General features: G+C 29.6%; 2 protein-coding genes across 2 annotated transcripts; one reads left to right on the top strand and one right to left on the bottom strand.

Moving 5' to 3' along the window:
• The first annotated feature begins 9,164 nt into the window (after nt 1–9,164).
• On the top strand, nt 9,165–19,717 carry LOC129909232 (paired box protein Pax-6). The gene is made up of 3 exons (XM_055986283.1): nt 9,165–9,488; nt 18,348–18,601; nt 18,662–19,717. Exons 1-3 carry the CDS (start codon nt 9,448–9,450, stop codon nt 19,285–19,287), a joined length of 921 nt encoding a protein of 306 aa, XP_055842258.1. The 5' UTR covers nt 9,165–9,447; the 3' UTR covers nt 19,288–19,717.
• A 2,726-nt stretch (nt 19,718–22,443) lies between these two features.
• On the bottom strand, nt 22,444–24,307 carry LOC129909234 (uncharacterized). Its single transcript, XM_055986284.1, has 4 exons — nt 23,660–24,307; nt 23,302–23,606; nt 23,116–23,236; nt 22,444–23,051 (listed from the first exon to the last, which is right to left on the bottom strand). The coding sequence occupies exons 1-4, from the start codon at nt 23,858–23,860 to the stop codon at nt 22,833–22,835; spliced, it is 846 nt and encodes a 281-aa protein (XP_055842259.1). The 5' UTR covers nt 23,861–24,307; the 3' UTR covers nt 22,444–22,832.
• Nucleotides 24,308–24,648: the final 341 nt, after the last annotated feature.

Here is a 24,648-nt window from a genome sequence, read left to right as displayed (position 1 = left end):
TCCTAGAGAAATGGTTATCAGAAAAAAGTTCTTGGAAATTTAATTATCTTTCTCTTTGTAATACATTATTATTCTGAGCGGGCAATATTTTTGAGGTTATGTTGTTTTAATTTATTTTTTTTTCGGTTTTTTTAAGATTTAAACATTCCCGGTAATAGTAACATAATTTTTTAAACAGTTAAAGTTATAGACCATCAAATTTCCAATAATTTGGTATATTTTTGAAAGTCATGCGATGTATGAGTCGAAAGTTATTGATCATAAAACTATAGTCTAAGTACAGGAAAGTTAGTAAATAAAAAACGAAATTTTGTGAAACGAAATATAGGGAGGCTTATTTTTAAAAATCTGAAATAAAGATTAGAAAAAAGCTTAAGTCCTGGTTCTCGGGACGCCAATCCCATGGTGAAATCCGCCATTTTGAAAAACGCGAATTGGTCTATATCTACTAAACTATTGGTTTGGCCGAATAAGTTACTTAACCAAAGTTGTAGGTAATATAAATATCTTTTCTTGTGCATTCACTGTTTTTCAACGAGGACAACACTTTTGAGGTTATGTTGTTTTATTTTTTCGGTTTTTTTAATTTTTCTCAGCATCTATGATAGAAACATAATTTTTTAGCATGAATAAAGTTGTAGAACATCAAATTTATATTCTTCTTCTTCCTTTTTCTCGGCGCTGTTATGATCTCGATGTCGAGGGGATCATAACTATCCCACGTATCTGCTTCACACTAGTGATCCGCCTGTGGGGTTCGCCGGGTTGACCTCAGAAATCGGCGGCAAGCCTCCCGGTTTTGTATTGTTCCATTTCTAAGGCCAACTGAATGCTGGTGTTTTTGCATTTGCTTGTACCAGGAGTTTTTAGGCCTACCTTTCTTTTTATTTCAAATTCATATTAATTTGGTATAATTTTGAAGATTATATTTTTAAACCAAAGATACGGAATTTAAAGAGCAATCCCTTTCAATATTTTCAAAAAATATACTAATATGTTTTTGCATAAGATATGAAAAAAAGGCTAAATCTTTTATGTAACGTAAAAACAAGAAACAAATGATACGAGAGGGAGTTATTAAGGTGGGTAACGGTAAACTTAGAATATTGTGGTACACATATTTTGCTTTAAGTCAAAATCCAACTTTTATGATGCTAAACATTATGTTTCCATCATAGAGACTGAGAAAAATTAAAAACCGAAAAAATAAAAAATAAAAAATAAAACCACATAACCTCAAAAGTGTTGTCCTCGCTGAAAAACAGTGCATGTACAAGAAAAGATATTTATATTGCCTGCAACTTTGGTTGAGTAACTTATTCGGTCAAGTCAATAGTATAGCAGATATAGACCAATTCAAGTTTTCAAAATGGTGGATTTCGCCTGGTGGTTGGCGTCCCGAGAACCAGAACTTAAGCTTTTCTAATACCCTTCTTTCAGATTTGAAAAAATCAGCCTCCCTATATTTCGTTCCACAAAATGCCTGTTTTTTTACTAACTTTCCTGTACTTAGACTATAGTTTTATGATCAATAACTTTCGACTCATACATCGCATGACATTCAAAAATATATCAAATTATTGGAAATTTGATGGTCTATAACTTTAACTGTTTAAAAAATTATGTTACTATTACCGGGAATGTTTAAATCTTAAAAAACCGAAAAAAAAAAAATTAAAACAACATAACCTCAAAACTATTGCCCGCTCAGAATAATAATGTATTACAAAGAAAAAGATAATTAAATTTCCAAGAACTTTGGTCTAATAACCATTTCTCTAGGACAAATAGTTTTGAAGATATAGAGCGATTCGCGTTTTCCAAAATGGCGGATTTCGCCAGGGGGGTGGCGTCCCGAAAACCAGGACTTAAGCTTTTCTAATACCCCTCTTTCAGATTTGAAAAATTCAGCCGTCCTATATTTCGTTCCACGAAAAAGTCTATCTTTCCTGTACTAAAAGTATACTTAATATTCTACAAAAAATCATCAACATGTTTTTTAATAGCTCTTATTTATGACAATTTTAAGAGTTTTTACATTAAAAAAAAAACATAGGTTTTAATTTTATGATTCCACTACACAAAGTAGGGGACTTGAAAAAACCTTGTTTCAGATAAACAAATGGTGACCCTTAAAATAATGTTAATTATTTTGGAAGCGACCTACCAGAGGTTGTAGGCCACATAGCCGTATTTAGGGGGGGGGGGGGGGTTTTGGGGGTTTAAACCCCCCCGAAATTTTTTTTTTTCAGAAAATCAAAAGATATAGTATAAAAAAATACCTATAAGTCTAATATTTGTAGTACTAAATGGTTTGTTTTTGTATTTTAGTAATTTAATTACCTATCTGAAAATCTCGGGTTGGGGTCAAAATTCTGCCGGAGTCAAAATCCTGCTTTCAAAATTCTGCTTTACAAAATTCTGCTTTCAAAATTCTGCTTTTCAAAATTCTGTTTTTCAAAATTCTGCTTTTCATAATTCTGTTTTTCAAAATTCTGCAAAAAATTAAAAAAGGGTTTGGAAAATGTTAAAAAGCGCGCGCTTTTTAACATTTTCCAAACCATTCTTTAATTTTTTGCAGACTTCTTAAAAATCATCTTCTTGAAAAATTATCTGCTTATTTGATAACTTACCTACATAATTTGTTATTCTTTGAATGTATATTAATTTTCTTTTTATAAATAAATAAATTTGAAAAAATTAAGAACAGGTTTTTAATACTAAACATTTCCGAAAATAATTCAAAATTTTTTAAAAGGAATATTTTGTATCAAACAACCGATGGGTTCCAATAAGTTATAGATTTTATTTGAAAAATATTTGCGACACTCAAATAAAAAAATTTGGGAAAGTACCAATGTTGAATTACATTAATGAGGTGTATTTTTCTTTAGTCAGCGCATAAGCTATAAAAAAAACAGAATTGGCAGAATTTTTTGTTCAAGAATAATGCTGGCAGAATTTTGAAAAGCAGAATTTTGAAAAACAGAATTTTCGTTAAAAAAGCAGAATTTTGAAAAGCAGAATTTTGAAGCCAGAATTTTTACCCGATCCCGAAAATCTCCCTAAAAGACTCTACCAATTTCGTATCGTTTAAGAAGCTGTCGATGAAGTTTTTATAAGGAAAAACAACAATTTTGTGGTCCATTACAACGTTTGGCAAGGGATTTTCAAAAAACTAGTTTTTACCTCTTTGATCATTTCCTAAACCACTATGTAAACACCTTAAAATGTTTTTTTAAGAACCCTTTAAATAACACAAGTATTTATCTACAAGGTTTTTGATGTCGAGGCTAAACTATACTTTTTCAAAGGGTTGCTGAACTCGAATCCGAAGATAAAAATATTCGATCACATCTCGTTTTTTGAAATATTACCGTTAAATCTATTTAAGTCTTTCCGACATCTTATCCTTTTATTTCAGAGAGTACCTATGTAAAATTTTTCGTTATATTTTTAGCTTTCTATTTATCAAATTGTTTCAAATTAGAAAATTAGCTCATGCCAAACAACTTGGATTATTTAAAATTTAATTTAGAACTAAATTGATATAATAGAATATTTCAATTTTTTGCTACAAAATTTTAGTGGGAGAAAAATTTCATTTTTCAATGTTTTATATATAAAATTGTGCGAAATAATTTTTTGTATAAAGCCTAATAATGGTTCAAATTTATTTCTTCAAAAAAATTTTCTTCCTCGCTAACGCTCGCAATTTATATCAAACATCTTATTACTCCTTGTACCAATTTAAACTAGAGATGCCGCCGAATATTCGGCCATTTTATATTCGGTACATTCTTAAATTTTTCTACGGTTAGCAGAGCTATTTTAAACTTTTAACTATGAATTTCTCTCCTAAAAAATACTTAAAAAGGATATTGACAAGTTTTTCGCTCTGACACAGTTCTAATAACCATTTGCTTTAGCGGAATTAAGAATCGACTGCAGTTACATATAAGGCGTGTTTTTTCTTCAACTCAGTAGCTACTCATTTTTTTATTTTATTCGAAAAACAATAAAAACAAATACTTGTGTAATTTTTATTATTGTTTTGCGAATAAAATCAAAAATGAGTAGCAACTGAGTAATAGAAAAAACACGCCTATAGTTGATAAAAAAGTTTTGTGAATCTTAAAAAAAAAATTTGTTCAGTCTGAGGTAACCCCCCCCGAAATGAAATCCTAGCTACGGCTATGGTAGGCCATACTGAGTACCTACATCATATATTTAGGCACTTGAAATTTTTCATAGACCCTCAACTTTTATCTTCAAAAAAACGGTTTTTCAATGTTTTCAGATTTCAATTCAACGATTTTTTACTCAGTTATTTTGCGGTCAATTTCAGATTTGTTTAAACAGAGGAGTACTTATTCTTTTGGAAATAATTATGCTCAAGCACCAAATTGGGTGTAGATTTTATGGACTGAATCTCAAAGTACCTAAAAAAATTTTTCCCCGTTTTTTAGAATTCGGTTTTGTGACGATAACTTGAAATTTTGAGAATCTTTGAAAAATGTCAAGTGCCTAGATATACTCAGTATGACCTACAACCTCTGGTAGGTCACTTCCAAAATAATTAACATGATTTTTATTTTTAAGCACAGTGTTATTTTTGATTTTTTGGGTTCCCTGTTTAGGAAAGCCCTCAAAGGATAAACTGCGCAGTCTTGCAGTGGTTTTGCAACTGATAAAACATTATTCAAATTTTGTTGGGTCCCACAACATTTATTTTTATGTGAATCCTGGTAGTTTATATTCTTAAGATAAGTGGCTTAGACATGTTTGCTACGTTATTATTGTTTATACAGGTATTAACAAGTTTCTAATTCAAAAAATTTCCCGTAGTGTTTGTTTGATGTCAATAAAATAAGCTTTTTTTAACGATTTCACATAAAGATAAAGGAGATAGTATTTCTCTGATTTCCATTCAAATTCTATTTTCTCCCGTTTTTTAATTTTAGCTGCTCCGAATTCCGTATTCGAACACATTTCTCGGATTCATAAGTGTTTCAAAAAAAAAAATCGGATACGCAATTCGACAAATTTTACCATTTCGGGTCGTAATTTGCTACCCAAAACCAATATTTTCCAACAAAAAAGTCGAACGGAAATCAGAACAATCGTTTTCAATCCGTACGGATTCAATTTTCGTTCGAATGAATGTTAGAACAGCCGAGATGCTTAAAAAATATAGTGTGATGAATAAAAATCGTATGTATGGCTAACCATATAACCGTGAAGTTCATATTTAGCCCTATCATGAGTTCCAAATAAACAAGATTCCACCTGGAATTCACTTTTCCCTTATTGTGAATTCCGCTCCGAAAATTTTTATTTATTTCAACAATTTTTTGTTGCGGATTGCTCTTTTCTTAACTTTAACATTGAAACCAGTTCGGTTGAAAATGTTAATTTCATTCAGGCGAAACTCTTGATAGCATTTTAAATTCAGCACGAACAAAAATATTTCACGTGAAAACTTTTTCGGGCGAAACTCATGATTATGAATTTACTTTCCCCAAAGAAGTAGAAGAAGACCTACATAATATCCAATAATTTGCTATCAAATAAAAGATAGTTTATGGTTCAGCTTTAACACACTTGACACTCGCTTGAATATAAGCAACAAAATTGAGAACATATTACCTATATAATTTTATTAACTGTTTCTTAAGATGAATAAATAATTATAAACAATTTTAAAACATTGGCTGCTTTCATAAATGCATGGTTGCGCAAGTCTGACGAATGCATAGCTTTCATTAATGCAAATGACAAATGTCAGGTGTTCATAAATGTAAAACGCAAATATTTGCAGCGCAAATGTGCAAATGAAAAAATTCCCATGCGCAATGAATTTAAACATGAAAAAAGAAGGAACATGACGTAAAAAATGATACAGCTTTCCTTTATTTCTCAATTCTATCAAAATTATGAATGGAAATTCAAAATTCAAGTCAAAATAACAAAAATAGCCGCGAATTTCTTGCATATAATAAATTTATATAATAAATTTGTAAACATTTGGAGAAATGTTTAAAAAATGATTTTTTTCTTAAAGGGTGGAATTGGTTTATTTTGGAGAAGAGGCTGAATTGAAACTTCAAACTTTTGACAAAAGACCCAAATCAGAAAAATTGTTCATAAATTCAAAGTAAAATACATGCGCAAATGGTTTTTCTGACATTAGTCTGATCACAAATGACCGCATGTAAACAAAGCAACCATGCAATTATGAAAGCAGCCACTATCTATCATTTTTATACCAAAAAATTGGACTTTAAGTTTTATACTTCTAATAAAAAATAGATTCATCATAGTACACTGAACCAAATCCTTACGTAAATACAATGAAAAAATTCGTTGAGCCAACGAAAATTTAATTAATTTTCAGCCGATGAAAAATTTAATTGGCTCAACGAAATGGCTTTCATACGTTAATGAAGAACTTCATCAATCAACGAAAACTGTAGTATTTTAATGAAATTTTTCATAAAAATTTTTGATCGAGAGTTAATGAATTTTTACATCACTTTACGAAATTTTTCATCGATTAACGTAAAATTTAATTAACCACGGTGATATTTTTCGTTAGTCAATGTATTTTTTGATTAATTTATGAAAGAACTTTCGTTAGCTAACGAATTTTTTCTTAAATTTAATGAACATTTTTATTAAATTACGAAAAAATATTTGTTAGCTAACGAAACTTTTCGTTGTATTAATTGTATTTTTTTATTGGACTTGTTAAATTATTAACTAAATATAGTCCAAACCAAAAATTGGCGTTTCGACCCGGTGGAGCTCACTTAAGTCAACTGATGAGTCCGACTTATCGTGAGACACCTTGTCAATACGCAAATATTTTTTATATTCAGTAGATTTTTAAACAAAAACCTAATGTGAACTATATAAAGCAAGATTCAATTTTTAATCATTAAAGCAGAAATGCACCCAAGTCTACGTTTTTTTTTTTGTAAGGCAACGATTTTTTTCGTTAACTGATGTATTTTTTCATAAGCCAATGTAATATTTCATTAGTATATGAAGAATTTTCATAAGCTTATGAAGATTTTCGTTAGTTAATGTTGAATTTCAGAACTTAATGAATTTTTTCGTTACTTAATTAAAACTTTAATAAAGTAAGGAAAAAATTCTTATTTTTATTCTTTAAAATGAGTATGAAATTTTTCGTTAATTGATGAATCTTTTCATTGAATTGGATTTTTTGGCACTAAAAAGGGAGAAAAAGTGTATGAAACGTTTTCATTAATTGATGAAGGTTTTCATATTACGAAAATTTACATATTTTCGTTGAGCCAACGAAAGTTTCGTTGGGCCAACGAAAATGTAGTGTATGAAACGATTTTCGTAATTTTACGAAATTTATTATTTTCAGTGTATAAACTTCACACGGCAATAGCTCTATACTCACAAATACGATTTTCCAAACAACTTCACCAGGCAGTAGCCTACAACTTTGATTAAACACCAGTGTCATGGGCATGGCTGAGGCTGTACGCCTTTGGTCCAAGTCCCATATAATTTTGGTCTTTCTACTTTGTGGGAAAATTTACTAACATTCGGAATGATGTTATTATAGAAGTTTTGGACCTATATAAGCTTCAGAATTTCTAAGTTTAAGGGCCAATTTTTCAATTAGAGCTTATTCTTATTTTTTATATTGACCATATTCGTCTGATAACACTGGTTTACAAGGGTTTTGTTGCCGAAACAAAAATATACTTTTCTGAAGGTTTTTGGTGTGATAAACCGAAGTCAGAAACAACTAATCAGCTCCCGTTTTTGAAATATTACCGTTAGAAAATGCAAAAATACGTTTTTTTGAATTCTTCGGACCTTATTCTTTTGTATAAAGAAAATTGTTTGAGCATATTTAGTAAAGGTTTCTATAAGAACTGTTTTCGATCTTTCGACACCTGTTTAAATCTTTTCAATATCTTTTATATTGCCCGAGATATCTCAAACTGAAGTAAGTGGGTTTGGCTTCATATATCATAAAGAAGATAATGACGTTATAAAATTTATAAAAATACCAAACAACTTAGGATATCTCGGGCAGTAAAAAAGATATCGGAAAGATTTAAACAGATTTAAAAAGGTGGTAAATAGTACTTATGAAAACCGTTACTAAATATGCTCAAACAATTTTCCTTATATAAAAGAATAAGGTCCGAAGTACTGCATTTTCTAACGGTAATATTTCAAAAACGGGAGCTGTTTAATTTTTTTTTGACTTCAGATTCGAGTTCAGCACACCGAAAACCTTCAGAAAAGTATATTTTTGTTTTGGCAACAAAAAAAAAGTTTAATTTTGTTAACCAGTGTAATCAGAGCTAAAAACTGAAAAAAAGGCGAATATTTAGTGATTTTTCGCGTACCACACAATTAGAGCACAGGTCTTACAAAGCTCTGAAATTGATTTTATACTACTGGTATATATCCTAACAACATACCAACAAATTGGTTCCGTGAATTTTTTTTGCGCAGATGAATCATTGTTTGATGCTATAAAATGTTCTTAAAATAAGTAACTAAAAGTGGTAGCCCATTTGAAATTGCGTATTGATATTCATTATTATCATATTTTTATTATCTTCTCATTATAATTTCTTTGCATCGATTATGACATAAGTTTATAACCGATTTGTCATTTTTTTCTTCATTCTTTTGAGCTAGCCTGGATGGTTGAATGTTTTCAACACAAAGTCTGCTTTTTATGTATCTAGTTTTACATGCAAAGATATATATAGTTGATATCTATGTTCATATATGGTTGTATATTTAAAAAAAAAAAGAAATACATATGTATATACTTAGTATATATTTTTCCAAAAGAATATATCATTTTCTAATAGCTCTGGACTATATTTACTATTCTCACATCGAATATACTTAGGAGAAAGCGCTAAAACAAAATAATTTCTAAGGTTTCTTTTCGAACTTCCAAAGTTCAAATCGTAGAAAACCATCCCTCTAATTCAGTCTAGCTAGAGCCTTCGCGAGTGCAGTTTAATACAACACATGCATTTTCAACGAACCACATAGAAATTCTTTTAAACAACAAAAAACCATAGTTTTTTATATTTCCAAAAAACCCAAATTTTAAAAACCAATTTTCCGAAAAAAAAACTTAAAAAATCCTTTTCTAACTTGGTGAATTTTGGGCCGTATTCTTCTATTCAAATTATTATGTGAGAAATTGTCGGAGTGAGAAACGTTTAGTTTTTATGAGAGATTAAAAAAAAAAATGTGCCACGCATCCGAAGCCGTCTAAGTGCCCGCAGAGTTCTTATATATAGTTCAGGCTTAAAAACATCCCACCAATACAAACAAACAAAAAAAAAATAAAAGAAAAATTGACAACCAACTTAAGACCAGGAGCTGTGGGATTTAAGGCGAAACCCAGTTGGGTGAATATTCATGGAAAAGGTTTCAATGAAGCGGAAGCAACGACGATACAGGTGCGAAATTGTATGAAGTTTCGAAAATGTTTTTGAAGATTTTATTTCTGTTGAAGTCCCAGTACAGTTTAAGATTAATTTTTTTGAACTACTAGAAATAAGGTTTCTAAAAAAAGATTATTTGAAACCCATAGCACGGTTTGATTGGGGTATATCAAGGTGAGGAGATTGATTAACTCCCTCCGCTGTTTTCGAACGTACTTCACAACCGGTAAAAAATAATAAGCGTTTATTTGATCTGATGAGCTGGAATCGACGGCGTTAAGGAAAGTCTTCTGATTGGGATGTTGGTTGTCCTGAATTTGAGCTGAGTGTCAAGGTTTAACTTCAGCAGTAGACCTTCCATAATGCACTGGAGATATTTTTCTGAATTATATAGTTTATTATTGATAATCTTATTCTACAATAACAAGCACAAAAATCAGTACTTAAGCATTGATCTTTGGGATACATATATTTTTTATGATTGAAAAAGCATTCCGAAAAAAAACAATATTTTTAAAGTCGTTGATGTAGCTTATGTACGTACTCCTTATCTCCTATGGGTAGACGGCATTCACTGGTCATGCCTAAAACTTATTCCTCAAATCGTAAATTTTTTGTAACAATTTCTATCTATCTACTCGCACACAGCGATATATGTACCTACAGATCGACAACTTTATATATTGTTTGGTCGCTGAAATCGAGTCCGAAGTCCGTTTCACTCGATCACTTCAGGTTTTCTGCACGGTGAAAAGGACCACCTAAATTTAAGCGTATTTCTTCATGGTTTTTTTGCCAAGATGACTTCAGTCTTAACAGGAATCTATTTAATTTAAGATGAAAATCTTCATAAATCATAAAAATAAGAAGATTTTCTTCTTTAATTAAGGGGATTTTTACTTAATTTTGTGGCTGTGTTATGATTCCTACAACAATTAGCATTCCTTTAAATTGGTGACTTTTTTTGAGAAGGTTCCCAATTAGATAATGCCCTTCATGCACTGATCTCTGGAAAACAGCGTAACATATTTTTGACTCCAGTTGAAGGGTTAGATCCCAAGAGAAGTAAGAGAAAAATGTTTAAGTCAAGTCTTATCTAAAAGTAAATAAAACAACTTCTTATTAGATGATTTTGAAGTCCAAATAATTTATAGCATTTGATTCAATGAATTGTTCATTAATCAAAATCATTATGATCGTGGAAAAATGAAAAATTAGAAATAAGAAAAAAATAATTCATGAGTTTTCATGTTTTCTACCACCCTATTGTCTTTTTTTGAACCAGTTTTTAAGATGATAGAATTAATTTAAATATGTATGTATAAGAGAGCTTGGCCAGGCCATGTTATTGAAGGTGTCCACATCCACATTATAGGCTCAGTCCTCCGCCATAATTTAGAGTCTCTGTTTTGTTTTCTCACTCAATAACACAAAACTTTTTCGGTTGGAGAAAAAAGTTAGCAGGTAGTTTTTGACTTAAAAACATGCCTTTTCAATCGAACATTGCAAACGGTTAAGTAAATCCAGTAGGTACCTTATTATTTTATTCCACCCTTGTAACTTCTGATATCACTGCTCAGTAAGATTTATGTCACAAGAACCAAAATATACTTTTCTGAATGTTTTAGGGGTGCTGAAATCATCTCCGTTTAAATTACTTCACATCAAAGGATAACCTCAAAAACAGTCATAAAACTTTTTTTTGCTAATTTATAACTGTATTATTTCAAAAACGGAGGCTTATAGAATATTTCTGACTCAGAATTCGAATTCAGCACCCCTAAAACCTTCAAAAAAGTATATTTTGGTTCTTGTGGCAAAAAAAGTTCAATTTAAAAAAAAAATAATTATAAAATAATTAAAAAATAAATAAAAAATAAATAGAAAAATAGCTTTTTTATATTTTTCAAAAACTGAAAAAAAAAAGGAATGAGTCGTCAAAGAAGACAGAAGTTAAGAAATATCATTAGGTCTGTTTAATGAAGAAAATCTAGAATAGAACAGATCAGAACAGCACAAATACGTGAAAACTGTCAGAACAAAACAGATTAGAAAAGTACAACTCCAAGCTTAATAGGTTTGACAAATGCCCAAAAGTTTTGAAAATTTAATAAAAAAAAATTGACTGTAATGATTTTTCATTCAAATAAATTAAAATAAATTGTCATATTTGTTCACTATTTAAATTTTTTTATTCATAAATTATAAGATTCTTAAGAAATTCAAATATTTTTTATTCATTTTATCATATTTTTGTTTGAATAAATAAAAACAGGTGTGCTTGACATTTTTCACTCACTTGCTCTACCTCGAAAGTAGGAGCAGAAAAACTTGATCTTTTCTGTGCTGAAAAAATTCATGAAACATAAAATGACAGATTTTAGAACAAGTTGGGGTGAGTTTTATTTCATGAAACACAAAAACTTGTACTTTTCGGATCTTTTCTGTGCGGAACACATTCATTAAACAGACCTATTAACTCAAGCCATGTTCTTATTTGTGATAGGTAGTCACTTAATTAAAATTTTCTCAAAAGAGAAAACGCTCAAGTTTTTTTAGGTACTGATATGAAAAATTAAAAAAAAAGCAAACAGTAAAAGATCTAATGTTTACGTGTCAAATGGAAATTGGCATAGCAAAACAAAACGCATTTTAAAGTTTGAAAATGGCTGTTGAACTGTAAAACTTACACTACTTGTATAATGGACCATAAGAAGTTTAACTTCAATAATATTTGTTTTCTTTTTTAAGCAATTTTTGAAAAAAAAAAAAAAATTGTTCAATAAAGAAATATCATTCCAAACATATCGGTGCAAATGTTATTTTAAAATAGATAATACATACATACATATATCCATTCTATGTCAACTAAAATATATGAAAATACATTGAAAAAAATGTCCATATTTTTTTTCCAAATTCACTGTCCAAAGGGACAATTTTTAAGGCACTAAATAGTATTTAAGCCCATACATATACCAAACATGTTGATTTCAACTTAATATTTCTCGAAGAAGAAAAAAGATATTAAAAAGATTTAAACGGATTTACAAAGACAAAATAGTTCTTTTAGAAACCGTTATAAATATAATTTTAAACAATAACCAAACGCTAAGAAATAACCTCGAAAACTGGTAAAAAGTGACATTTTCGATTTTCTAACGATAATATCTCAAAAACGGGATATGATAGAATTTTTCTAACTTCGGGTTGAGCTCAGCACACAAAAAAACCTATAGAAAAGTATATTTTGGTTTCTGCAACAAAAAAAGTTTGATTTTGTTGACCAGTGTTAATATAGAATGTTTTAAAAATCTTAGATCTTGTAGTTCTCAAAAACTGTTACACGTAACTTTCTGCAATGTGAAAGCTATAGAAAAAATAAAAGTTTTTTTTTTCACCCAAGCCAGCCCCACCCAAGGAGGCTGACCATTAGGGGGTCAAAAAAATCGAAATTCTTTTTTTTGAATTGGTACTCCGAAAAATCGATTGCTAGACCCCTCTAGAATATACACACCAAATATGAGCTCTTTATATTAATGGGAAGGTCCTCCGCTTTGCAATTTTCCATTTTTACATCAAGCTTCTACTAAAAAAAATAATTTTTTTATTAATTGACTTTTTAGCAAATTTCTTTTCATAATTTTGTAACAAATTGAAAAATTATAATGATCAAACGCGCAAGACATATTCTTGTTGGAAATTGATTGCTCCACAAAAAAGGTCTTATTAACTTTTTTCATTAATCTAACCATTCTAAAGATATTCGAGGTCAAAGTTAAAAAAAAATATAAAAAATTTTTCTGAAACTTCATTATTTTCAAATTAGCAAGATATATTCTTGTAGGGGCTTAAACGTTCTACAAAAAATTCCTTGGAATCAAATTGATTGCTTTAACCGTTTAGAAGATATTCGTATCCAAACCAATGCTCACTGATTTCAATAGTTTTCTTATGACCCGTATGCATTGCGATTTGGATACGAATATCTTCTAAACGGTTAAAGCAATCAATTTCATTCCAAGGAATTTTTTGTAGAACGTTTAAGCCCCTACAAGAATATATCTTGCTAATTTGAAAATAATGAAGTTTCAGTGAATTAGAAATTTTTTAAAAATATAAAATTTTTTTATATTTTTTTTTAACTTTGACCTCGAATATCTTTAGAATGGTTAGATTAATGAAAAAAGTTAATAAGACCTTTTTTGTGGAGCAATCAATTTCCAACAAGAATATGTCTTGCGCGTTTAATCATTATAATTTTTCAATTTGTTACAAAATTAAGAACAAAAAACGAATTTTTAAAGATTTTCTCGATTTTTGGACCTCAAATATCTATTCAACGGTTAGATAAACGAAAAAAGTGTATAAGGCCTTTTTTGTAGAGCATTCAATTTCCTACAAGAATATGAAAAGAAATTTGCTAAAAAGTCAATTAATAAAAAAATTATTTTTTTTAGTAGAAGCTTGATGTAAAAATGGAAAATTGCAAAGCGGAGGACCTTCCCATTAATATAAAGAGCTCATATTTGGTGTGTATAATCTAGAGGGGTCTAGCAATCGATTTTTCGGAGTACCAAATCAAAAATAAAATTTTCGATTTTTTTGACCCACCCTACTGACCATCATCACGTTTCATTAGAATTAATAACACGTACAGTTTCAATATTAAAGACAAGGTACACTTCTTATATTGTATAAGAAGTGTACCTTTCTGTGTTTAATATTTAATTAGAATGTTAAATTAACCAAAAAATTAGTTTTGCGTTACTTGTCATCAAAATGCGAGTAAAAAGACTATTACGCGTACCCTTCATTGGATACAATTAAAATAAAATTGAGCATTTTATCTTTATTTTGTCTGTAGTCATTAAATGTTGTTGGTTCATTAGATCCATTATGTATAAGGTTTCCGAAAACTCTTTTCAAATGATTTTACATAGTATGTAATCAATCCAAAATAGACAAATTGTTCAAATTTGAAAATTATGTAGGTACATACATTCATGAAAAAAAAAACATTGTTATTTTAAATAAATTTCAATAAGAAGCCATTCAAAAAATGTATTTTGAAAATGAGGGTGTTGGAAAATAAAATTAGAGAGTATTTTAAATATGCGAATTTTTCCTTTTGTTCCTGAGATGATAAAAATAACCCATGTGATTCTAAATTTAACACAAATGATGATTCAATATAAAAGAATAAAAGAAATCTATAAACAAATAAACATAATAATTTATAAACATTTTTTTTCTCTGTCATTCTTTTGTCGAAGAAAATATAATTCCACCCTTACGACTCATACTTTGATTTGGTGTTATATTTTGTACCTTTGCTCCTACACCTACCAATCTTCTTGTTTTTCCAATAATCTCTTTCAATCGATATTGTTTGTCTTATTCTTTTTATTTTGTATCTATTTTCTTTTTATTTTTGTTTAAATAATTCTTTTCCAATGGCCCATTATGTGTGTGTGGGAATGGAACTTCTCCGCAGGAATTAAGTGCAATGAACCGAATTCTATATCATACTGACAGTAGTAGTAGGCATGGAAGCCAGACCAGAAAGTTATTGCTAAGTTCTGACAGGCACAGGTCAAAAGGTGATAGTTTCTTCTTGAGCCTTGATGACACTTCTTGTTTTGTTTTGTTGGAAACGAAGCTAGGATTTTATTCAATGAGGGAGAAGGTCCCTAGGAAATCGAAGCTCTTTTGGAATTTTCGATAGTGATTGATTTATTATTTTTGGCCAAATACACTATGATATGGCTGAAACTCAATGTGTCGTATGCCAAAAGATGATGTCCAGCGTTCTACTTACTTTTCAAAGTATTCTATGTTCTAAAAAGTGAAAAAAGTAGATATTGAATTTTCCAATAACTATTTCAAAACTTTTGTGTGTGGAATTTTACGTGTCGTTTGACATTTAGCACATTTGAATTTCAAAATTAAATTTTGCATTAACTGGTTTTATGTTTTCAAAAAAAAAAAAAAAAATGTTACGCATACGCCCCATGGACCCACTTTAAAATTTAGTTGAAAACCTCATATATGTATGTAACTTTTAAGAGTGGTCATGGTCATGGTAATACATATCAACAGTGGGCCACCACGGGTTTGGATCGTTTCAACTTGTTTTCGGTGCTGTTTCAGAAATAAAAAGAGCTTTTTACTTAAAAAAGATATTTTTCAAAAGCATATTGCATATTAATGAAAAGCTTTGCAAAGTTTTAAATACAATGTGCATTTTTTGTGTTTGGTGAAACAAAATCATAGAATTATTTGCAAATTAGCAAAACTTTGCACTTTTCAGAAGAGAACTTTTCACTTTGCAGATTTGTGTTTGGTGAAACAAAATTTGTAAAGAAGGAATTTTTGTATTACTTTTCAAACACATTTTTTACATCAAATACCAAATGGCTTAAATATTATTCGGAAGGTAAAGTTTTCATTTTCTTGATACAGTGAAACCCACTTAAGTGCTTACTCACTTAACTTCCGATTAGCCGGGAGAAAACAAATTATTGAAAATCAAAAAATACACGTACAATCTTGTGCTAGAACTTTTCTTAAAGCAAGTTATTTATTAGTAGAGTAACTAAAGCAAATTATTAGGGAACCCGGCCGAACAGCTCTGATTTTGACAATTTTTTTTTTCAAACGTAGGTAATTAAAAATACTTTAAAGTCTATAGATTAAAAATTGCCGGTGTTGCCGTATTGTTTTTTAAAATTAAAATTAATTTTTTTTTTAACAAAACCATTTTTTTTGCTTAAATTTCATTAAACAAATGATAGCAAAAGATTCTCTAGGTAATTTAAGGAAAATATATAAAAGGCAGTAAGGGACAATCTTCCATCGTTTAAGCGATAAATGCAATTTTCTAACATTTTGACCTCAAACACAAAAAAAATATTTTGAAAACAACGGCAACACCTACAATATTTTAAAAAACATTTTTAAAAAGCTAGAAGCTCATTCTTATCTCTTAAATTTAAATCCACTAAATTTAATCAAGACTTTTTGAAAAAATGGTCCTCAAACTCAGAATTAAAAAAAAAAATGTTATTAGAAAAATTTAAAATTACTCTTTTCCAAACTTTTTTTAATAAAATATGAATTTATTTAAAAAAAATGTTTGGCCATAAATATTATCAGTTGAATTTCGAAGCAAAAAATTTAAAATATTTCACACTTTTGAAAAAAAAAAAATGAAAAATTACTTCAATTTCAATGGTTTTTTTTTATTAAAACTGAATTTTTGCATTGAAATAATTAATTTTCTCAAAGACTGTGGTAAATAGGAACTTTAAATTTTTGCTATTTAACTTTCAACAGTAAGGGTTATTAAATGAGTAAAAAATAATTTTATGTTTAGATGTTGAACTTTAAAAAAAAATTAAGTTACATTTTTTTTCAAAACTTTTATTAAATAAAGTTCTTTGAAAATGAAATACTTTTTAAATTTTTTCATAAACCGTAATACATATTGACATTTCCTTTTATAATTTGAAATCATAATAAATGCGGCCAAAAAAATTTTAAAATAAATGCATTTTATATTACGACCAAGTTTAAAAAACGACATGTTAAAATTTTTTCAATAATTTTTTTTTTTTCAATTACCATTCTTTCAAAAGCCGTTCATTCAATTAACTTAATTTTAATTTTACATATATGACTAAGCTTCTAGCTTTTAAAAAATGTATATTTGAATATTGTAGGTGTTGCCGTTGTGTTCAAATATTTTTTTTTGTGTTTGAAGTCAATTAATAAGAAAATTGCATCTATCGCTTGAACTATGGAAGATTGTCCCTCACTCCCATATATTTTTTTTTTTTGAATTTCCTAGACAATCTTTTGGCATCAATTAATTTATGAAATTTAAGAAAAATTTTTGAAATTTAAAAAATCAAAACGGCAACACCGACAATTTTTAATCTATAGACTTTAAAGTATTTTTAATTACCGACGTTTGAAAATCTAAGCTGTTCGGCCGGGTTCCCTAATATTGCCAATTTTTGAGCTTTAGTTACTCCACTATATTCTTTATTTTGTTTTTTTGACTCAAGTTGGATTCATAAAAAAATTTTTGAGAAATTAAGTTTTAAAGATGTTTTCGTTTTTTAATTAATTGAATGATAATTTTTTCCCGGGAAACCCTTTTTCGTTTTTTTTTTTTTCATTTTTTAGGTCATTTGGAGCCAAATTGACCAAGTTATGAGAATTTTAAACTCTAACTCGGGAAAACTCTTGAAACGCAAGATTGTTCTACATATCTAGCAGTTTAGTAACATATATGTAGGTTCGTCGTCGAGTCCGTCTCTTGAAATGGTCCTTACTCGTTGGTGTGCTTGTTAAGTCCATAAAGCTTTCTTTCATTTTTAAAATCGCCCGAATGTCTTTCTTAAATAGTTTATTCCATGCGTCTTTAATAAACAGAAGACCCAGGAAAACCATTTAATTGAGTAAAAATAAAGAACCAGGGTACGATATCTCAGCGCTGGTATTGTTTCGGTGGGTTTATAACTAAGCTTAGTTAAACAAAGGCCCTAGTTTTTTGCATGGTGACGATCAAGATATTTGGCTTTATCACCAATTCCATTCATATCAAAAATTTTCTACGATTCTCGGTAGTGACGATTTGTATGAAATTTTCCATTACGAACGGGTTCCGTGATTGCTTTTTCGGGAATCGTATCAAATTTCCGATACTAATGGAATTTGTGATAAGGCCGACTGTCGGTTTTTTGTGTCGTTTCTATAACCAAAAGTTATTAATTTGGTTGGTCAAATAATTAATATGAATTTAAGCAGTTAATATTTTTTTGTACTTATAAATAAAAATTTAAAATTCTAATTTTTTTCTTGCAGAACAACATTTAATTCACTTCAACTGCAAGAATTGGAGCGTGCCTTCCAACGAACCCACTATCCGGATGTATTTTTTCGCGAAGAACTGGCTGTTCGAATCGATCTGACCGAAGCCCGAGTTCAAGTTTGGTTTCAAAATCGTCGTGCCAAGTGGCGAAAACAAGAGAAAGGCTCATTGAAGGATAACGGAGATCCTGATATGAATAATACACCATACGATGATAATGTTATGACACAATTAGATGGTACTTTAGGTAACTATCTCATTAAAACAATCAGAATCCATGTTAAATCTAACTATATTTTCTTTAAAGGTAATACTCTTCTACCAGACACCCCGCCACAATCATCGAACTCTCTCGACAACGAATCAAAAGTCAATTTCGGCTCAATGTCTCCGTCCCGAATGTCACCGAATATCTTCCTCAATCTCAACATCGATCACATGGGTCTCGAACGGGGCGGAGGTCTCTCCATGGAATGGTCCACATACCCTCCAGCCCCAACGCTGAATGCCATGCCACCAATAAGTCGATCTTCACCGCCTCATCACAATATGTCAGCAAATGGCGTCTCGACAATCAGCCATTCGCTAGATCTCGACACGCCCACGTCCACTTACGATGAAATGAAGTTCCTCAATGTGGACCAATTCACAATAGATAATTTTAAGGCCGAATGCATTCTCAATCTTGATCAAGCTATCATGGATGATAAGCAGGTGCACATGCACCTGCATCATCCGTCAACGCAACATCATTCGCACCTTAGCCAACATCAGACGCATCATCAGCACCAGTCGCATGATTCGTTGAGCTTGGATATGCAATCGTTTGGGATGTCTTCGAATGACAAGTCATCGCCAATGATGATCATGGATAAGCGAATGCTCAATTTAAATGTAGATGGAATGTCAGATCTTGTAGATGATAAGTTTTGAGGGTCGTCCAATACTCCGACCAGACCGGGCACGAATGCAATCTATAACACAAATATTGTTAACTGGTATTTTTAACGCACTAGCATCTATTAAATATAGGTTAAGAGATCTTAGTTAAATCGTATAGCAAAATAAAAGGAAGATTAACAGTCTTCAAGTTTGAATTAAAGGAGAAGTTTTGCAAAGGACAACCAGCATCAGCAAGCAGACAACAAGAGAGGCTTAAAGGTTGTGAATAGAAAGCCATGTTATGTACTCTTAAATTCGTTCTTATAGCCGTTAAACTTCATTTTTATTGGAAATATCAATTTAAAAAAAAAAAAAAATACAAAACAAAATTTATAGCACTAGTTATTTTAAAGTTAATTTAAAAGTAGACGAATAAATAAATAAATAAAAAAAAACAATTATTATTGTAATTTAAACAATCATTATACGTTATGTGCAGAATATTATATACATAGATACAATTTGTAATAATAAAAAAAATATTTAGAAAATTGGTAAAAGATGAGAATTTCATTTAACTATTATTTCCGTTTTTTATTTTCTCTATAAAAATGAAATAACGGTCGTTAATATACAAAATATTTTTTAAGAAAACCATTAAAAATATTTAACAGATTTTTTACATGTTGAATTAGCCCATTATATAGTTCAAGCAAGGGTAGGATCAGAAGTTTTTCTAAATCGCCAACAAAAATGTAGCCTGTACGATAACAGGGGACAATTTTTTTCTATCTCTCCTCCTCTGTGCCTCTACTTTTCAAAAAAAAAATCTAGAAAAGGATATTTTTATTCAAAGTTGAAAAAAATTAAAACTGATGTAAATATGAGTATTAGGGTGGGTCAAAAAAATCGAAATTATTTTTTTTGATTTGGTACTCCAAAAAATCGATTGCTAGACATACACTAGAATATACACACCAAATATGAGCTCTTTATATTAAGGGGAAGGTCCTCCGCTTTGCAATTTTCCATTTTTACATCAAGCTTCTACTAAAAAAAACTAATTTTTTTATTAATTGACTTTTTAGCAAATTTCTTTTCAGATTCTTGTAGGAAATTGAACGCTCTACAAAAAAGGCCTCATACACTTTTTTCGTTTATCTAATCGTTGAATAGATATTTGAGGTCCAAAAATCGAAAAAATCTTTAAAAATTCGTTTTTTGTTCTTAATTTTGTAACAAATTGAAAAATTATAAAAATCAAACGCGCAAGACATATTCTTGTTGGAAATTGATTGCTTCACAAAAAAGGTCTTGTTAACTTTTTTCATTAATCTAACCATTCTAAAGATATTCGAGGTCAAAGTTAAAAAAAAATATAAAAACATTTTATATTTTAAAAAAATTTCCAGTTCACTGAAACTTCATTATTTTTAAATTAGCAAGATATATTCTTGTAGGGGCTTAAACGTTCTACAAAAAATTTCTTGAAATCAAATTGATTGCTTTAATGGTTTAGAAGATATTCGTATCCAAACCAATGCCCACTGATTTCCATAGTTTTCTTATGACCCGTATGCATTACGATTTGGATACGAATATCTTCTAAACGGTTAAAGCAATCAATTTGATTTCAAGAAATTTTTTGTAGAACGTTTAAGCCCCTACAAGAATATATCTTGCTAATTTGAAAATAATGAAGTTTCAGTGAACTGGAAATTTTTTTTAAATATAAAATGTTTTTATATTTTTTTTTAACTTTGACCTCGAATATCTTTAGAATGGTTAGATTAATGAAAAAAGTTAACAAGACCTTTTTTGTGAAGCAATCAATTTCCAACAAGAATATGTCTTGCGCGTTTGATTTTTATAATTTTTCAATTTGTTACAAAATTGAGAACAAAAAACGAATTTTTAAAGATTTTTTCGATTTTTGGACCTCAAATATCTATTCAACGATTAGATAAACGAAAAAAGTGTATAAGGCCTTTTTTGTAGAGCGTTCAATTTCCTACAAGAATCTGAAAAGAAATTTGCTAAAAAGTCAATTAATAAAAAAATTATTTTTTTTTTAGTAGAAGCTTGATGTAAAAATGGAAAATTGCAAAGCGGAGGACCTTCCCCTTAATATAAAGAGCTCATATTTGGTGTGTATATTCTAGAGGTGTCTAGCAATCTATTTTTCGGAGTACCAAATCAAAAAAAAAGAATTTCGATTTTTTTGACCCACCCTAATGAGTATGTATGTACATATTTCTAAAATGGCATAAGATCAGTTAAATTTCGACTTTTGATTTTTTTTTTTTTTTTATAAATTATGTACGTAGGTATATTAAAAATAAACAGATTAACAATGCCTTTGTGATGCAAGTTTAGCGGAAAAAATTTGTTTGATTTTAAAAGAACACTTATACAAAATTTTGTAACTACTTTTTCTGTTTGCGGACATAGTCATAAGATAATATTGAATCTTAGCAGCATTTTCAAAAAAAAAATTCATCCGAATAAGTTCGAATTCGATTTTTAGAGCAATTGGAAGATCAAAATGTTTCAAGAACGTGTTCTCTAAAAATGCAGATTATATTAAAAATAGGTAAGAATTTTTTAAAAAGCAAATCTCTCCATATGTTTTTTAATGCGATGAATTAAAATACTATTTTATAAATAATTGAGTCTTGTGCACTTCCTATTGGCTCTTTATGAGAGGAAGCCCAGGAGAGCAGGAACAACTATCACATTTATCAGTCTAACAATAACATCGCGAACTGACACAAATTAAGATGTCTTACACATGTTTTTAATTTTATCTGATCCTTTCATGTCCTATTTACGCCCCGAACCAAAGTTTAAGAATTTATTAATGAGTGAAGAAGCTAAACACTTGTTTATGTAATCGTAAACAAAACAGTAAGTACAAAAACTCCAAATAACTGAAAAAGATTTCTTCAAAAATGATAGTTTTGAGGGCCCCAAACATTAAATAAGAGATAAATAAATAAGATTTCAATTCAACAAGAAAAAAACAAACATTCCTCTTTTTTTCAAATATTCAACTGGCAGATTGTTATTTTATTTTTAAAGAAATTTTTTGTCCAAGCGAATTAAGTTGTCATTTCATACGATTTTTTGTTCTCCGAAAATAAATTCTGAAGGGGATTTATAATGCTTAAAAAAAAAATCCGAAACGAAAAACAAAATAAACCGTATTTCAATATCCTCAAAAAGTTTTGATTAACCCAAACTAAGAGCCATTACGTTTGTGGCCCTAGGCCTGAACAGTCAAGAAGGCCCGTAGGTATATGTAAATGTGTTACTGGTCCGAAAGATCAGTTCCAAGTTATTCTTAACTGACAGAAATTTGTTAAAGAAAAAGTTACGTATACACAACAGTGTAGTTAAAGTATAAACTTTGAAAATTGATACAAATTTTGATACAGCTACAATAAATGTAACCAATTGGGCCTTGTTGTGAATTCTCTGGCGCCTTGGCCAGACTAATTTGCTAAGATTTTTTGTATTTTCAAAGAAGAACTCATATATAGTTAATACTGTTGTTAAAATAAAGTTTAAGAATCTTTATTTTTTAGTCATTAAATTCAGTTTGACATTGTATTTGACTCTTCATTTGGTTCACCTTTATTTGAACTATTATCAGCTTTATTTCTCCTTCTCCATACGTTTTCACTCATCGTCGCAGTAGAGTTGAGACGATTTTTGTGAACTCTAAAATGTTTATTAAATTGCAATTTATCTTTGCTAATTGAATCGATCTCTGAAGGTGTGAGACCTTTTATAATGTTTCCCATAATGCTAACCTATAGAAACGTAAAACAACATATACATAAGTTTGAATTTTAATAAAAATAATTTTCATTTTACATCGAGTGTTGACCAACTAGCAGGTGGACCAAATGCATCATGTTGTACTGCTAATTTTGCAAAAGCTTGCATTCTATCAGCGGGACAGTTTTCTAAATTTCCAATCCATTCAACTGCAAATCTAAAAAAAAACAAACTTTTTTTTGATAAAGTCCATCTAGACCATATTGTAAGTTAATTAATTACCTCAAAGCAACTGCATGAATAGCAGCTATATCAGATCGATTAAGATAACAAACAATCTGACCCATTGATTTCAAATCATATTCTGAATATGTTTGAGGAATCTTATTTGGCCATTCGGAACGAACTTTTTGTGCTATCAGATTCATTTGTTCATCTGTAAAACCTTTTTGCACGGATCCAAAGGCTTTTACAATTTCAACAACATTAATTGTGATGTTACGTAAGTCTTCTAATGGAATGCCCGTAACGAGATTACCCATATTTTTGTAGACCAAAGGGGAAATGTTCTCTATGCCATCATTTGCCTAGATAATTTCTATAATAGTTAATTTTTTTAATATAATTTTTATTTTTTTACATTTTTAACTAATTGCCAAATACGTTCACTTGATTTTTTATCAACTGCATTTCTTCCAATTTCAATTATGCACTCTTCTAGCTTTTCCCAGTTTAAAAATTTAATTTCCGTGTCCGATAGAATCTGGTTGCAATCAAATGCTAAACTAAAACTCATAGTTAATACACAAAGTGCTGAATAAACTATTAGACATCCTTCCATCTTTAGGTAAAATACATATTTAACTGTCGTTCAAGTAAAATTTCGTAAACCAAATTGAAGCATTTAGGAATTGCAAGTGGCATTAGATTTTAATAGAATTATAAATTAAAATTAAAAATTCTGTTAGGACATGCAAATGCAATGTCTAAAGATTCGACTGACAACTACGGAATCGAACTTTAAATGATCTGGAAAAGGGTTAATAGAAACAAAAACAAAACCAAACAAAAATTAGGCTTAACCAACAATTTTGTTTAATATTACACATACACCACCACTTTAGTTAAAAGTTTGAAAACTCATACAAAATAAAATACTATAACATCATATTAAACCAATTGGAATTTGTTGGGTATTTTCCTCCCTTTGCAGCGTGGATCCCAGTTAAAAAAAAAAATAAATAAATAAAAAAAAATATTTCCTGATATTTTTGTCATTTTTTTATGTTCCAAGATTATGTTCATAGACTTCCGCCAACTAACATTTAAAATGTATTACATATTACATCGACTTTTCTCGAGTTGATTTTTGCCATGCGGTGAAGGTTTTTGGCTTAAGTCGACCCTTGTGAACGTTAGCCGCAGGCGACTAAAGTGACAATCCGCATAAGGCGTTTTTCTTTTTTAGTTCAGAACAGAGCCTGAACTGCCAAAGAAAAAATTGTTTTTCTTTTTTGTGTTTCTTTTTTTGTTCTGAAAGTGTTCCGAGCTCTAACGGCTCTAACGATTTTGATTAAAATTTTTGTGTGTAGTATTACATACATAAGAGCCAACTCTTGAAATAAGAAA

This window comes from Episyrphus balteatus, chromosome 2 (assembly GCF_945859705.1).
Source record: "Episyrphus balteatus chromosome 2, idEpiBalt1.1, whole genome shotgun sequence".
NCBI lineage: Eukaryota > Metazoa > Arthropoda > Insecta > Diptera > Syrphidae > Episyrphus > Episyrphus balteatus.
The sequence above is the reverse complement of the archived record's forward strand: the minus strand, read 5'-3'. Positions and strand labels throughout refer to the sequence as shown.

Excerpts from the sequence above, each read along its gene's own strand:
- LOC129909234 (XM_055986284.1), bottom strand. The coding sequence starts at position 23,860 with ATGGAAGGATGTCTAATAGTTTATTCAGCACTTTGTGTATTAACTATG. Across the intron at positions 23,607-23,659 it reads TTTGGCAATTAGTTAAAAAT|GCAAATGATGGCATAGAGAA; the intron begins GTAAAAAAATAA and ends GAAATTATCTAG. Across the intron at positions 23,052-23,115 it reads CTAGTTGGTCAACACTCGAT|GTTAGCATTATGGGAAACAT; the intron begins GTAAAATGAAAA and ends ACGTTTCTATAG.
- LOC129909232 (XM_055986283.1), top strand. The coding sequence starts at position 9,448 with ATGGAAAAGGTTTCAATGAAGCGGAAGCAACGACGATACAG. Across the intron at positions 9,489-18,347 it reads CGGAAGCAACGACGATACAG|AACAACATTTAATTCACTTC; the intron begins GTGCGAAATTGT and ends TTTTTCTTGCAG. Across the intron at positions 18,602-18,661 it reads ACAATTAGATGGTACTTTAG|GTAATACTCTTCTACCAGAC; the intron begins GTAACTATCTCA and ends TTTTCTTTAAAG.